The sequence below is a fragment of the Catharus ustulatus genome, chromosome 8 (genome assembly GCF_009819885.2).
Source record: "Catharus ustulatus isolate bCatUst1 chromosome 8, bCatUst1.pri.v2, whole genome shotgun sequence".
Taxonomy (NCBI): domain Eukaryota; kingdom Metazoa; phylum Chordata; class Aves; order Passeriformes; family Turdidae; genus Catharus; species Catharus ustulatus.
In genome coordinates this window covers 15174565-15188997 of record NC_046228.1, presented here as the reverse complement: position 1 = coordinate 15188997, position 14433 = coordinate 15174565, and the positions used below count along the sequence as shown (strand labels likewise).

At 36.6% G+C, this 14433-nt stretch overlaps 1 protein-coding gene across 1 annotated transcript in view; it reads left to right on the top strand.

The window, feature by feature from the left end:
* The window catches only part of DNTT (DNA nucleotidylexotransferase), an 88098-nt gene extending 76711 nt beyond the window's left edge, over positions 1 to 11387 (top strand). Inside the window, exon 11 of the mRNA XM_033066289.1 lies at positions 9667 to 11387. Within this exon, the coding sequence (XP_032922180.1) occupies positions 9667 to 9753 (87 nt within the window). The 3' untranslated portion in view covers positions 9754 to 11387. The remainder of the gene's footprint in view (positions 1 to 9666) is intronic.
* Positions 11388 to 14433: the final 3046 nt, after the last annotated feature.

Below are 14433 nucleotides of genomic sequence, written 5' to 3'. Positions count from 1 at the left end.
AGAATTTATGATTATGGCTTCTATTAAAGTAAAAAATTACTCATGCCCAGAATTATTAGAATAAATTCCACTGCATTATTTTGCATCAGTACCATTACACATGATTTTGCCTGGGGGTATCAAGTCAATGGTAATGCTTGCAATTCTGCTTTTTCAATCATGGTTTGTTATGCTGTCATTTCAAAAGTAATTTTTTTGTCTCTGATTTATTTATCATCTTGTTTGTAGCTGGCTTAGGAACAGATTAGTTTTTATTTTAAGGCAGGCATGCTGATGTGAATATTACTGCAGAAAATACCAGTTAAACATTAAAATTACATGTGGAGATAATATATTGTCAGAGAAACTTCAGGTTATTGCTACTGAAAACTGTTATGATACTGTCAAATGAAAAATGCACAGTGTCTGCAAACGTTGTGGGATATTATTATTGAATTTGTTGACATACTTCACATTTCTAGCACAATTAGTACTTCAGCATTTGTGTTCTATAATTATAAATTTGTTTGTGCTGCTGATAGTCTCATTCATAAACATAGCTTAAAAATTTAGTAAAATGTCTTATTACAAGCAAAGCAAAAATCACCAATAGCCAGTCTTAAAAACAAAACTCTTCAAAAAAATGAAAAAGATTGGGAAAAGGGTAGAAGGAAAAACACCTGCAAAACCATGTTGTTTAGGAAAGGACTAGGAGGCAGATTGTCAGATGTTATAACTATCCACAAAGTATAAACAATGTGTGTTGACCATAATGAAGCTAAATTCTGATGGGTAATTACTACACAGTTCCTTGGGGCTTGATTCTGTAATGTTTTTTTCATTAAGCAATGTTTCATGTTGAGAGTGTTGTCTGACAGAGTACTGGGGGAATGAGCTGCTGTCCCTCTCAGGCTGGATAGCAGTATGAATATCAGGACCATGAAGAAATTTCATTTTTCCATGGTACTTTCTGGCAGTGTTCATACTATGTAAGACAAGCATTGAGTACAATTACTTGGAAGCTCTTGCATAATGACAGGATTGTATGCATTTTTATATGGAAATTGCTTTAATTAGCCTTTTTTTCTTCCTCTGTTTTCTCTCCACCCTCTCCTTAAAATCATTTTGCTTGCTGTGAGGGTTACTGAACACAGTGACTCTTGTGAGCACCTTGTCTACCTGATGATCAGCTGGAGATTTCAGAGAAGTAGCCACTACTTTACAGATCAGTGTTATATTGTATTCCCATACTTTGATTGTCCATTGAAGGCACTCAACCTCCTGTCAGTCAGTGCACTGCAGGAATTTATGGATCTTCCATAAAGCTTTCTCCACAGTTGCTTTACAAAATTCTGGGTCTGTAAGTGGTGTAAAATTGCAAAGCTATTTGCTGTGCTGAAGCTCAGAGCAGATTTATGTTTTCCACCAAAGATGTACAACATTCATTCTTGTAAAGTTAACAATAGCATAGAGAAGGAAGGGAAAATTGCTGGCTTCCTACTCAGTGTTTTCAGAGCCTGCTTTCACCTTGGTCATGGCAGGTCAGCAGAGAGGGAGTGGAGCTGGTTGTGATGCTGGAGTTAAAGCTGCCTGGCACAGCATGACAGACCTGAATGACAGATGGAAATCTGGTGCATGGGCTGCACCTGGTTGTGGAGAGATCAAGGAGATTCACCTTCCTTGGTTAAAAAGAAATGGAATTATAGTTCCTGTGGCTTAACATTGATACCACTAAATTCTGATACTGATGTCAATGATTTTTAAGTGTCAATGGTGGCTCTGGGCTCCTCTTAGTAATTTTAGTAAAAATTTCTCTCTGTTACCATATGTATTCCTTTTTGGCATACAGCATATAAAACACAGCCCACTCTTCTGCTTAAGGTGATGCTCAGTGACTCAATTTCCACATGGTAAGGGTAGAAAATAGCATGGAGCTAGGTATTTAGGGAAGATTTTAAAGAAATATACTTGGGAGAGGCTAGCTTTCATTCACATTAATTGTATTATTGTAAGTGATAGAATAATCAATATAAACCAAGGAATGATGTTTGTCTTTAGGTTACTAAACTCAAATATAGACTAAAACACATGATAATTATGTCAGCAAAATGCTTATTTTCCTTGAAATCCATTCCTAGCTATTGTTATGGAGAGTTATATATTTTCTGATAGGTTTCCTCAGATCTTCTGGCTTATACCTTTTCAAGCTCCTGTCTGCACCAGTTAATCAACAAGTTTGGTCTGTAAAAAATCACTCCAGAAAGTGATTGCCTTTTGATAATGAGGAAGGTGGGAATATCTTTTTGCAAGTAAACAACTTTTTAACAGGGAGTAATTGAAAAGCTCAAAGTTTGCAACATCCTTTTGCTCCCTTCCTTGCAGCCTCTCCTTTTGCTGAGTCACTTTCCAGGCACTGCCTGCACCTTCCTGTCAGAACCCACTAACCCACTTATCCATTCAGAGGAAACAAAAACAGGTTAAGCTTTTTATTCAACCTGCTGTGAGTCTTAACTAAGACCCTAATAAGTTTATCCAGACTATTGCTCTGTTCTAGGTGTCCTTGTTTGCTTTTTTACTGATTGGTGATTGGAGTAAATTTGTGTGGTTCTATAAATCTTGGCTTGATTAAAATGTTCTGAGTCATTGTATTAGATATTTTAGTCTGAGTTGGCATCTACCTGAAAAAAAAAATCAATTCAGAAATGTCTGAACTCAAATTCCACTGAAATTTTCTCTTCACTACTTTCTTCAGTTTTACCTCCCTGTTTTGTTATGTGTGTTGGATTCATTCTCCATATGGAAGTGCTGAACTGCAGAAGCTCATCAGCATGTTTGGTATGGTAAGAACTGTGAACATAGGAGGCACATGAGGAGGAGGTCATGCCCAATCAATCATTCAATAATTCACCCATCCAGGTTTGGCTTTAGCCTTTTTCTACCCTGTTACAGATCCTCCATTCTATCCTCCATTCTGTCCTCTCCTGTGGTTTTTTTTTTTGGGGTTTTTTTGCTTATTTTTAGAAAATATTAGTAGCATCTACATATTTATGATTCCAGGATAAGCCTAATTGAATTTGATGGGGATCAAGGATATACAGAGCTCAAAGTGTTTATTCTGGGACTTGCAATAACTTAATTGTCAATAAATAGAATGCCCAATTAGTTGTCCCATGGAGTGAATTTGGATAATTTTTCATCAATCAGTCTGTGTAATCTGATTACCTCTCTTCTGATTGACCTTTCTGGGAGAAGATGTAAGTGTGAAGCTGAAACAAACATATGCTCTGCCTGTCTGTCTTGTCCTCTCCTGGGCTTTCCTGACTCAGTTGCTTTGGCAGGGGTGCTTGTAACTTGTCACATCCAAGGGTACTTAGACATCACCATTCAACACTTTCAGTGGTTGGCTTTGGAACTCAAGGTTTTGTATGAAATTATGCCTCCCTTTCTAGGGGATAACTTTTTATGACCTCTGTGTTTTCAAGGTTACTTTTTATTGTGAGCTAATGGAGGTGTTCAGGCTCATGAGGCAGCTCAGGCATCCCAGTGGAAAACAGCATTGAACTTTTATGACTTCCTAAGGCTTGTTAGCTAAGGTTCACCAAAAATCCATGCAGCTCATTGTAGCCAAATGGAAAAGCCTTTAGGATGTCTTTAATTTTGCACTGAGACGTCCTTTTCTTCTCACTGGGTTTGTGTACTGTCAGTCACAAGCACCTGTAACTCTCAAAAATAGTGAGCAAATGCAATTATACAGGTATAAAGCACTAGGTGGGTGCCCACACATTTTTAGCTTTGTAAAATTTGAGCAGTTGATGGAACAACTTATTTTTTTGTTTTCTGGTCTCTGTTTTTTTGTTTCTTTCTTTTCTTACCTTTCAGACAGGCCTCATTTCTGTTTTTAAAGAATAATGTAGAGCAAGCCCCAAAATTTTCTTGCAGTTCTGATCATACAATGAATTAAAATGTGACTACAAGCTTCCATATGTCTTTTTATTTCTTTTCTCATCAGTATTTTGTGGATTAGAAATAGTTGCTTGAGGCTATTGTCACATATTACATTTAATATTCATATAGCAAGAAAAAATTGTATATATTACAGTTGTTTGTTTAAAAATACTTTAACAGTGGTTGCTATAGCATTCTTCCATAAAAGTGTTGGTTGCATTTGTTGGTCTTATTTCAGTATATGACTATTTCAACATTTTTATAGATGAGAATTGATTTAATATTGTACCCATTTATTGTCAGAACCTTTCACTGAACTCGATAAAATAGGACTACTGAGTACAGAAGATAACTGCAGTCAATCTAAGAATTTCAGGAAATGATGAAGCAAAAACACTGCAGTGCATTGTTTTGTGGATATGTGATTGTACAGACTTCCTTGATGTAGTGCTTGGCCAAGCTGAATCTTTTTGGTTTGGTATGAAGGGGTTTAGGTCAAAATAATCCAAAAGTCACAAAATAATTAAATGTATAGCCATACTGTCAGGTATACATCATAAAAGGTTGATTTAGTAAACACAGCTTCTTCCTAAAGTTTCTGCAGTGCTGCTGTGCCGTGTGCCCTGGTGGTGCATCAACACCTGAACTGGAGAACTGGCCCAGGGGCAGAGAACAGGTGGGGTAACACTCAGGCCTGGTAAACACATATTACATTCCCACTGGCAGTCATGTGGAAGATATGATGGATTACTTATGTTTCTGCCTTCACAATTCTTCCTGTAAGCCCCTTTTGTTAATTGTTTTTTCAAGGATACAAATACTGTTTGAACAAATGGGATCAGAGAAAAAGGGAGTGTGACCAATTTAATAACTTTGTACATTTAGTCTGATAAACCATTGAGGTATGTTCTATCAATTGTGGGTCTGATGTTATGGTGCACTGCTTCACTGAATGTCATGGCCTTTCATATCTAAAGAAGCTGTTGCAAGGAATGTAAGCATCATCATCTTTTCTTTTATCCCCATTATCTTTAATTAAAACTCTTCAATTGACTAAGTGATGACTTGTGAAGATGTCACTAAAGTGACAAATACATGTGTAAGAAATTTAAGGTGCATTGTGGTATCTTCAACCACGGCTGATTAAGCAAGTCTTGTTGCTCTCATCATTCATCTACAACTGACTTTCCTCATAAATCTTATTTTTAGAATGGACTCTGTCCAAGCACAATGAACAATTAAGTTCCAAGTTTGCAAATGACATTCTGTCCTCTTCTTTTCTGTTATTCATTTATCATTGTCTTGCTTACGGCCACTGCGATAATGTGAGATGTAAAGTGATGGGGGCTTAGACTGCTTGGTATTTATCATTCAGTGTACTGGTAGAGCTAAAAAGTTAGATATGATCATATTGTCATTATATCTCCACTTTAATAATTTTTAGAAGAAAAGGAAATATTAAGTAAATTAAACTGATTTGAATATGTGTCACATGTTAAACAATATGAAAATCAGTGATAGAAGACAAAAATTCAATTTAAAATCCCTAAACATCTTCTGTAAGATTTTGCCATTTTAAAGCATGCAACATAATCCTGGACACAAAGCAAAGGTTAGAATAAATGTGTATGTTAATGACATTCCAGGTCCTTGTCTAGAAGCAAAGTAGTATCAAAGAGTGTTTTGTAAACTGTTAACAAGATACTGTTGGCAATAACCTTCATGCGCTTCCTCCCCTCCCCAATTTATTTAATGTAATAGTACAGTAATTTCACGATTATAAGCCGCACCATTTTGACTAAAATTTTGGTCCGAACCCAAAGTGCAGCTTATAATCAGGTGCGGCTTATATATGGACAAAGAATGAAAAGTTGCTGTTTTAGTTTGGAGGACAGGTGTCTGCTGAGAAAGGCAGGAGCTTCTCTTTGAAATGGAGAATGTAAACCCCCTCCCTCCAAATTATTGTAATTTTGAAATCAAGGGGCTTTCAGGCAAAAATATGGGAATTAGGAATAACAGTTCTTTTCTAGGGAAATTAAAATAGAAATACAGTACTACAAAGAAACAAACGCCAAACCCTGACAAAGTCAGAGTACAACCTGACGCCCCGTCAGGCAGGGTGTTGGCAGCAGTCCCATTAAATGGTGGCTACATCCTCCTGCAGATGTGATTCAGTTGGAGCAGTGCTCCTGTACAAGGTGCAGTTTCCCTCTGGAGGTCCAGTGGTGATGTGGAGAAATCCGGTTTTCCTCTGGAGTCCAGTGGAGAAAGGGGCTCCCTTAGTGTCCCAAAACCTCTGTTTTTATTTTGTTAAGAAATGTTGGGCTCTTCCCCCTGGAGCAACTTCCAATGGGATGCAGTAATTTTATCAGTCACACAGTGGGACTCAATGGGCCGTTAGCAGAAAATGACTCTCTGGAGGAAGGATGGGTTGTGAAAAGATAAAGAACAATGCCCCGCCTGGTTTCAATGGATGGCCCGTTAGCAGATTATCTGCCACTGAGATAAGGATCACTGCCCCCACCCTCAACAGATGGTGATAGAATAGATACCTTTTATCACACTCTGTATTGTAATGTGCGGGTTATAATCAGGTGTGGCTTATGTATGGACAAAGAATGAAAAGTTGCTGACACCCAGAGATGCGGCTTATACTCAGTGCGGCTTATAATAGTGAAATTACTGTACATCAGGAGTCCAGACAGACCGTGGTGTTTATGGTCCTTCAGGGTAATTTGCAAAAGGAAGAGATGTGCCTTGTACACAATGTTATAATTTTCAAAAGGATCATGAAATCTTGCTAGAGTAAGACTGCATTCTTCGTGAATTACAGCTGTACAGGACTCTGAAAAGAGTAGGGAAAATGGGATATGGAAGGAAATTACTTTGTCTTTAAGGGCACAATTCGGCTGTGACTTATTCAAGAACAAATGTTCAAAAAGTTTATAAAACAGAATTATGCCAGTAATCAATTAGGAAACTTCATACTTAATTCTTGTTCTTCAGCTAATACCAAGGATTAGAAGGATTTAAAGAAAGAAATTAATCAAATTTCCACCATGTCTCATCTTTGGAATAGTGAATTTCATGTATACATACAAACCTGGAGTACTTCACTCTGCAGCAGATTCTGCTGGTTCAGAACCATCAAATTCCATTTCATCAATGACAATATGTGACTGACTTTTATATTTAGGTTTCTTTTAGAAAATTAATTTTCGAAGTTCATTTTGAGATGGGTTACATAGTAATGAAATGCTGTAGTGACTGGCTAAGATTTATTCATAGTATTACTCAAGTGTAATAGATTATTTATTTTGGTATTGGGCAACACACAGTTATTGCCAAGCAATTTGGTAATAAACAGTAGGATATCAGTCTGCTTGGAATACAGTGAAATATGTGCCTTTCAAGAAGGTTGTGCTGTTCGCTAATGCTGATTTACTTAACTAAAACTAGAATTCTGCTTTATTAAGTAATGGTTTTGTTTTGCTGGATTAATCATATTAAAATGTGATATGAAACCAAGTAGAAGTATAACATACATGAACTTAGGCCATGATAGTTAGGAAATCATAAAGCTATGCTAGCTCTGTGCCTTCACTCTCTGCTTCTCTTGCATCGAAAGTATTATTGGTCGTTAATGCCAAAATGAAAAATAAGAGGTAACAATTCATTTAAGAAAACATTTGGATGGCAATTGCTCTACATTAGGTGTAGTTAATGTTTACAACCACAAATGTAATATTTGCATGCATTGAAATGACAGAATTGATTAAATGTGATAAGAGAAGAGTGTACCAGAAGCTCCAGAGCATTGTTTTTTTGTAAATTTGATGGATGCTGATGGGGCATGTTTTGGATCTGCAGAATATTAGTAAGAAGATGAAATAAAATCACAACTAGGCAAGCAGTTCATTACTTCTCTCGAGCAAAAAGAAAAAAGCAAGAAAGAATGGTAGTGAATACAATAATCAAATTTGCACCACTGTATAAGCTCTGCATAGATTGACATAGAAGGAAAATCATAGGTTATGATTAACATTAATAACACTTACATTGCTGAAGCAGTTGGCAGATACCAGCCAGAGATTCATTTAGAAACACTGCTTGTAGCTACTGAGAATGGTATTCAGCATCAAATACTTTGTATTAGAAATTTTCCCTGTCAAGCAAATGAAATGAGTTTAGCTTGCAGGAGAACATAAAGTGACAGAACAAAAGAAATGGAATATAATTTGGGGTCCCAGAGATATGAAGAGCTTCTATTAAAGAGTGTCTGTAACATCTGTCTACAAGTGTAAGATTTTTTTTTTCTTGTTTCATTTTTTTTCTGTAATGTAGGTGTATGGATTGTCCTCTTTTTCTTAGTAATACTAAAAGAAAAAAAATAAATAGCAAAAAAAATCCCTAAAATCCTGTCATCCTGGGAGACACTTGAGGAGCGAAATGTCCCCAGTATTGTTATTCAATGGGCAGTTGTTGATGTCTTCTTTCCTTTTCTTTTATTCTGTTCAATTTATATTTTCTACCATTTTTTTCTTCTCCTTTCTATGTGAAAAAGTTCAGTATTTCTGCTGTTCAGTGTTATTTGTAGGTTCCTTTTATTCCAGAATATCACATTTGAACTTCCTAGGGAAAAAAAGGGATATTATTTTTCTATGCTTTGTAGGTAATCTTTGCTGTTGCAGGGACAACTTTAATCACTCAGTTCTCGTCTGTGAATCTCTGGTGCTAAAATCTGTTCCACCATACCATGGGTCTACTCTGATCTAATTATGGACTCCTCTTCCTGACCCATTCCCATGGGTGTGCTGGACAGCTCAGCCCTCCTGGAGGCACTGCTTGGCACCTGGCACATATTCCTAAACATTGTGGTTGCCAGAGATTCTCCTTACTCAAAGAAATTTATCAGTGGGTTCTCTAGACAGCATCTCCTCTTTCAGAGTAGAGTAAATCTAGAAACAACCCTGAAGTTTTCACAACACTTGAGTTTGATTATTCAGAGTTGAACACTGATTTAGACTTCAAATTATTCAGGAATTGCTGAAATAGTAATTATTCTTTCTTGCCAAATTGTGAGGTTCTCACTGTTTTAATATTCACCTACTTTAGCAGTTTTTAATTAATATTGTACTTTACTGACGGAGGGAATTCATAAGGCTATGTACTTTATTAAATCAGCCATCATACAGGAGGTAGGCTTGTGAGTGTTCCTGTGCAAAAATAATCTCCTGTAGTATCAGAAGTGCAGGCATGGAAAAACAAAAATGCATTTTACTGTAAAACATTCAGAAGGAGTGTATGTGAATAAAAAGAAAACTTGGCTTTTAATTGATGCTTTTAACGCTTGGCTATACACAATGACTGCCACCATCAAATCAGTTTGAATGCACTTATATAGAACATTACTATAGTAAGTAAAAAACATTTATGATTTTATGAAGGAAGTTTTGCTATTGACCCTCATGGAAGGGAAATGCAAGTTGGATTTGAGGGTCTTGAAAAAGTAATTCAAAACAAAGTTGTAAGCTAGTCATTAAAAGTGAAAACATCAAACAGCATTAAAATTCTTTTTTAGCTTGCTTTTGCATTTCAGGGTAGGCACACTGATGAAGACAGTGTATTCTACAGAGGATACAATGAGTAGAACTCTCAAAAATTAGCTTCTTTTCAATAGCAAAAAACATCAATTGAAATTTCTAACACCCTTATTGACTTTCTTTTTCATTTTTTTCACAGAGGATCTTTCTCAAAGCTGGAAGTGAGGAAGAAATCTTTGCGCATCTTGGCTTGGATTATGTCGAACCATGGGAAAGGAATGCTTAAAATTATTTGCCAGTGTAAATTCATCAGCTGCAATGTTTCTGCCCACCTTGCAGTCTGATTTAGTTATATATACATATATAATGTGTCTCTATGACAACAAAAAAAATTAAATAAGTATTAGAAGCCATTTGCACATGCTAATGTTCCTAGAAGAGTTTAAGTTCTTCATAATATTTTCCAGTCTTTTCTGGTTTTGAAGTTTCTAGTGGGTCTGGTAAGACAGAGATTGTTTTGGGGGGAAAACATGGAACTGGTGAGATTTTTGCTTATGATAGGAATTTAACATTAGTACAAACAGTGCTTGTTTTTTAAAATAGTCAGCTACAACAATACATAAATAATTCAAAACATTTGAGCTGAGTCAAAACATTACTGAAATGTATGCTGGTCTTTAACTGAATTTCTTATGTATTTTGCTGAATCCGTGGATAAAACTGCTCTGTATATAAGGCTTAATGACTTAGGCAGTAACCACTTTGCAGTCTCAGCAACTTGAGGCTTCAGTTGTAATATTTTCCCAGGTAGGGCACCATTCTGCAAAACTTATTAACAAGTTGATAATTCAGTGAGAATTAAAAAACACTTCACAGGAAAGGATTTTGAAAGGAAAAGCAGAATAACTCAGTAGCAATCTTCAGTTGTGTAGAAAAATACTATTTGTACTGATTTGGAATAAAGAGGATTCGGGTTATATGGAGAAAGGGTCCTCAATAAGGAATTTGAATCATAACCTGCATGAAAACAAGAGTTTTAACTGTCAGACTGGTGACTGCTCCAAGACAAAAGATCTGCTCAATTTAAATAGATGGAAATTTATTTGTTATTAAGTGTGAATGCATTGGAATGGGATTTTACTTGAGCTGTTGGGCTATTGGCTGCTCTAGAGTGGTGTTCCTTCTCTTCAGTCAGAAATTCATCTAGGATGTGAGGGGCTTTCTGATAAAAGCCCTATGAGATATTTTGGTTTCAGAAAATGTCCAGGTAGCTCTTGTGACCATATTGACAATGAAGTATTTGTAAGACATTTATCCTTTAATAAACAGAGCCATTCAGTGCTTTAGGAAAGGAAGATGTTTACTGATCATTCATCCTTTGAGAGTAAAGGTAATTAAGAACACCAGGACTGGTCCAAAAATTTTCTTCCTTAAAAATCTGGAATTTTTTCCTCTGTTGAGGCTGACTACACCTCTTGACATGATGAGGAAACAATGGCTATGACAGGGCTGTGCACAACAGCTTTTACTGACAGTAAAGGTTTCCATACTCAGTCTTTGTTACTGTAAAAAAAGTATGCTTTATTTGTTACTCATTACTTTCAACTGGGGAATAGACTTTTAGAGGACTGTATGTTGTAAACTATTCCAGAACCTCAGTCAGGATGGTAGAAAAATGTGTTAATGGCAGAAATTTGCTTCTTGCCTGTGTCAATAAAACCACCCTATTTAAGTGCAGTTTTGCTAACTGAGCTGAAAACACAATGCTGCTTCCTAAACTGCTCTAACTATAAGGCACTGAGACTGCTTCCTGCTTTATTGTGCTGATGTATGAAGTATCTTCTCTGTATTTTGCATCAGGATGCTGGCACTTGAGTAGCAGTGACATTTTTCAGTCCTAATGGAAGAAAACAAAAGTTATAGTGCCTCTCTGAATATTCTTTCTAGTTGGCCAACATTTATCAGAAATTATACATTCTAGTTGTGCTGTTTCTGCAAACTTCAGGACACACACAAAATATCAAACGTTCTGAATTCCACATAAATAAATAACTCACATCTTGGGTGCCTATGCATTGCTTATAATTATACCACCTGGGAGAGAAAAAGATACCAACACAAGTTCTGTCAGCTCCTCCAAGACTAGAAGAAATCAGCATATCACTTTATTCTTTTATTTCCCCCAGTTTTTCTGAACTTTATTTAGAATACATCTTACAGATTGCTCACTGAATCAGCTACTATAAAATAATATGGACCTGATAAATGAGGGGTTGTGTTAAAGAGAAGGACATCTTAGATGACCAGAATGGTTTGACCATGAAGAAGATGACTTCTCTTGTGCACACCCTCCCTGGAGAACTGCTACCCCAGTTAGTGTGCAGGATCATCCCTGATAGCATCTGCCAAACCAGTCAGCTGAGACTAAAATTAGGAAAGATAAGAGTCATAGCAGAGCTGGGATGGAACAGGTTAAAGAAAATAAAGCCTTTATCAGCTGAGCATATCTGGATCCGTGTGCTAGTGAGGAGTCCCTCCAGTGTGATGGAACTGTTGGGGTCAATGGTAGCAAATCTGAACCCATCAAGGACAGGTGAGGCCTGAGGGGCTGGAAAGGGCAAACACTTGTAACAAGAACACACCAACGATTGTAATAGGAACAAGGGAAGATAGAATTTCAGATCAGTGCACTTAATATCTCCTAAATTGCTAAAATGATTAATAGACTGTATTTTTAATGCACCTAGAGGAAAATAAAGTGGTAAGTTATTGTTCATCACAAACAAATAATGTCAAACTAATTCAGTTGTAAAGTCCCTGGAGGCTGTTTTTTAAAAATGTCTGTCCCTCCTCTGCTTCTACACCAAGGCAATTTGGCAAGCAGTGAGTAAAGAAGGATCACTGGTTTGATGAGTAGCTACAAACTAACTCTCTAAGAATTAATAAGTAATTCCGTCTCTGGGGAAGAAAGGGAAAAGTAAAGCCACTGACTTTTTTTTCCATGGTTTGAAGTAATAGATGATTGATCAAATAATTTCTTAAGGCAAAGGCAATGAGATGTATTTAGTTTGGTGGGTAATAATGCAGTTAATGTCTAAAGGACTAATGTACTGAAGTAAAAGCTATTTTTATCTACACAGCTCTACAAAATTACAAATTTGGGCAACCTAAATACTCCTACAACTGAAGCCACATGAACTTTCTGCAAAATAACTGGAAAACTGAGAACTGCTGCTACTTTGCATAAATAACTCTAAAATGTTAAAAAACCCAAACACAGAGATTTGCAAATGTTAGATTCCCCAAATGAAATGTCTTTTGTTCAGTTTATGGGCAGAATTGTTTGGCTTTCTCAGGTGAGACCATCTTATTCCTTGGTATGAAATATATTTTCACTTTTTGAAAAGTTATTACTTCCTATTATACAGTTTTCTTTGGCAACTGCAGTTAAAATAATCAGGTCCTGGGTCTAAGAGGTTAATTGAAGTCACATAAGTAAATTAAGACAAAGAGCTCTGGAAACCTTCCCTAAGATGAAGACCAAGCAGTCTTTTAGCCCTGCTGTGCAGATGCACTAAGTGTCTTTTACTTTAATCAGGATGCATCAAATGTAACTTGTTTTTGCTGGAGAGGCTCCTTAGGTGTACTATAGGACATCCTTGATAGCACCAGCTATTATGTGGAATACTGTGAAAATTTATGTAGTGCCACCCTAAGCTAAGGGCCTCCACTAGAGCCAACCAGACATGTCACCTTGCACAATGTCAAACAGTAACTGGAAAAGGCTTTCCCCATCAATGCTGTTCAACCCCCTTCAGAATACTTAACTTAGAAAGCTGTTTAATGCCTCCTTCAATAAATGTGTATTATTGGCAAAATCTAGCACTATTTTTCAATGGGTGCCTCCAAACAAACAAACACTATTCTCAAGTACTAATGGTGATACAGAAATTCCACATGTGAGGGAGTGATGCTGGACTCCACACCCCAGAAGCCCAGGTGTCTCAGGGAAGTCACTTGGCTGATGAGAATCAATCCCATCTGCATGTGATGACTGACTCTGAGGAGAGAAGGAGGCAGAACGTGTGTTGGGTAAGTACAAAGTCTCCCAGTTTTGTGTTTTAGTATATAAACACACCGGTTGAAAACCAAGCTGCTTTTTTTTTTTTTTTAATGGTTGTGGACATTTGATTCCAGTTCCTTCATGACTGTGCAGCAAAAAATAATAGTAAATAGTATATTTCCTTTTGTGTTTCATTCTTGCCAAAATCAACATGCTCATTCAAAGGGATTTTTGGAAATGGCAAACTCTCCTGACCGTTTCCCACCATTATGAGGTTTAAGAGAACAATATTTATATGAAACCAACTGAGGCACATTTTTATTAAATAAATTAAGCCTTTCTAGCAAGAGTAGCATAATTTCATGTCTTTGTTGCTATACACACTCATACTATGTCCAAATTATTCTAAGTCCTCTGTCAGCTTCAGTGTCTTAAGGAAGCTGTGCATTAAGATACAAACGAAAATAGCAAGAAAGGTCTCTATTTCTAAAAAAATAATGATTTCTCTGCTGGGGATGTGCAGATTATATTCCAGACTCTGTGGTTGCAACACTTAGGGGGAAAAAAGCAAATAATAAAAAAATCATATCCCAGCACTTTTAAAAGAAAATAATGATTTTTGCATTTTTCTAACCACTAAAAGGGAGATTATTTGGAATTTTCTTCACAGCTGGGCAGATCTAACTTCAAAAATGGAGTTTGAAGTGGTTATGTAATTGTGTGACTAGGTAGGAGGATGATTGAAAGATCACTTGGGCCTGTGGCTTCCATAAGTCTGCTCTGTAAGTCCCACACTTCAACATGTAGTGATGGGGAAATTTTGCCTTTGCACTCCTCTGACATGTAAAAGATCAAAATATATTCAGAAGATAACTGGGATCGACTGCTTCTGGTGATCCTGAA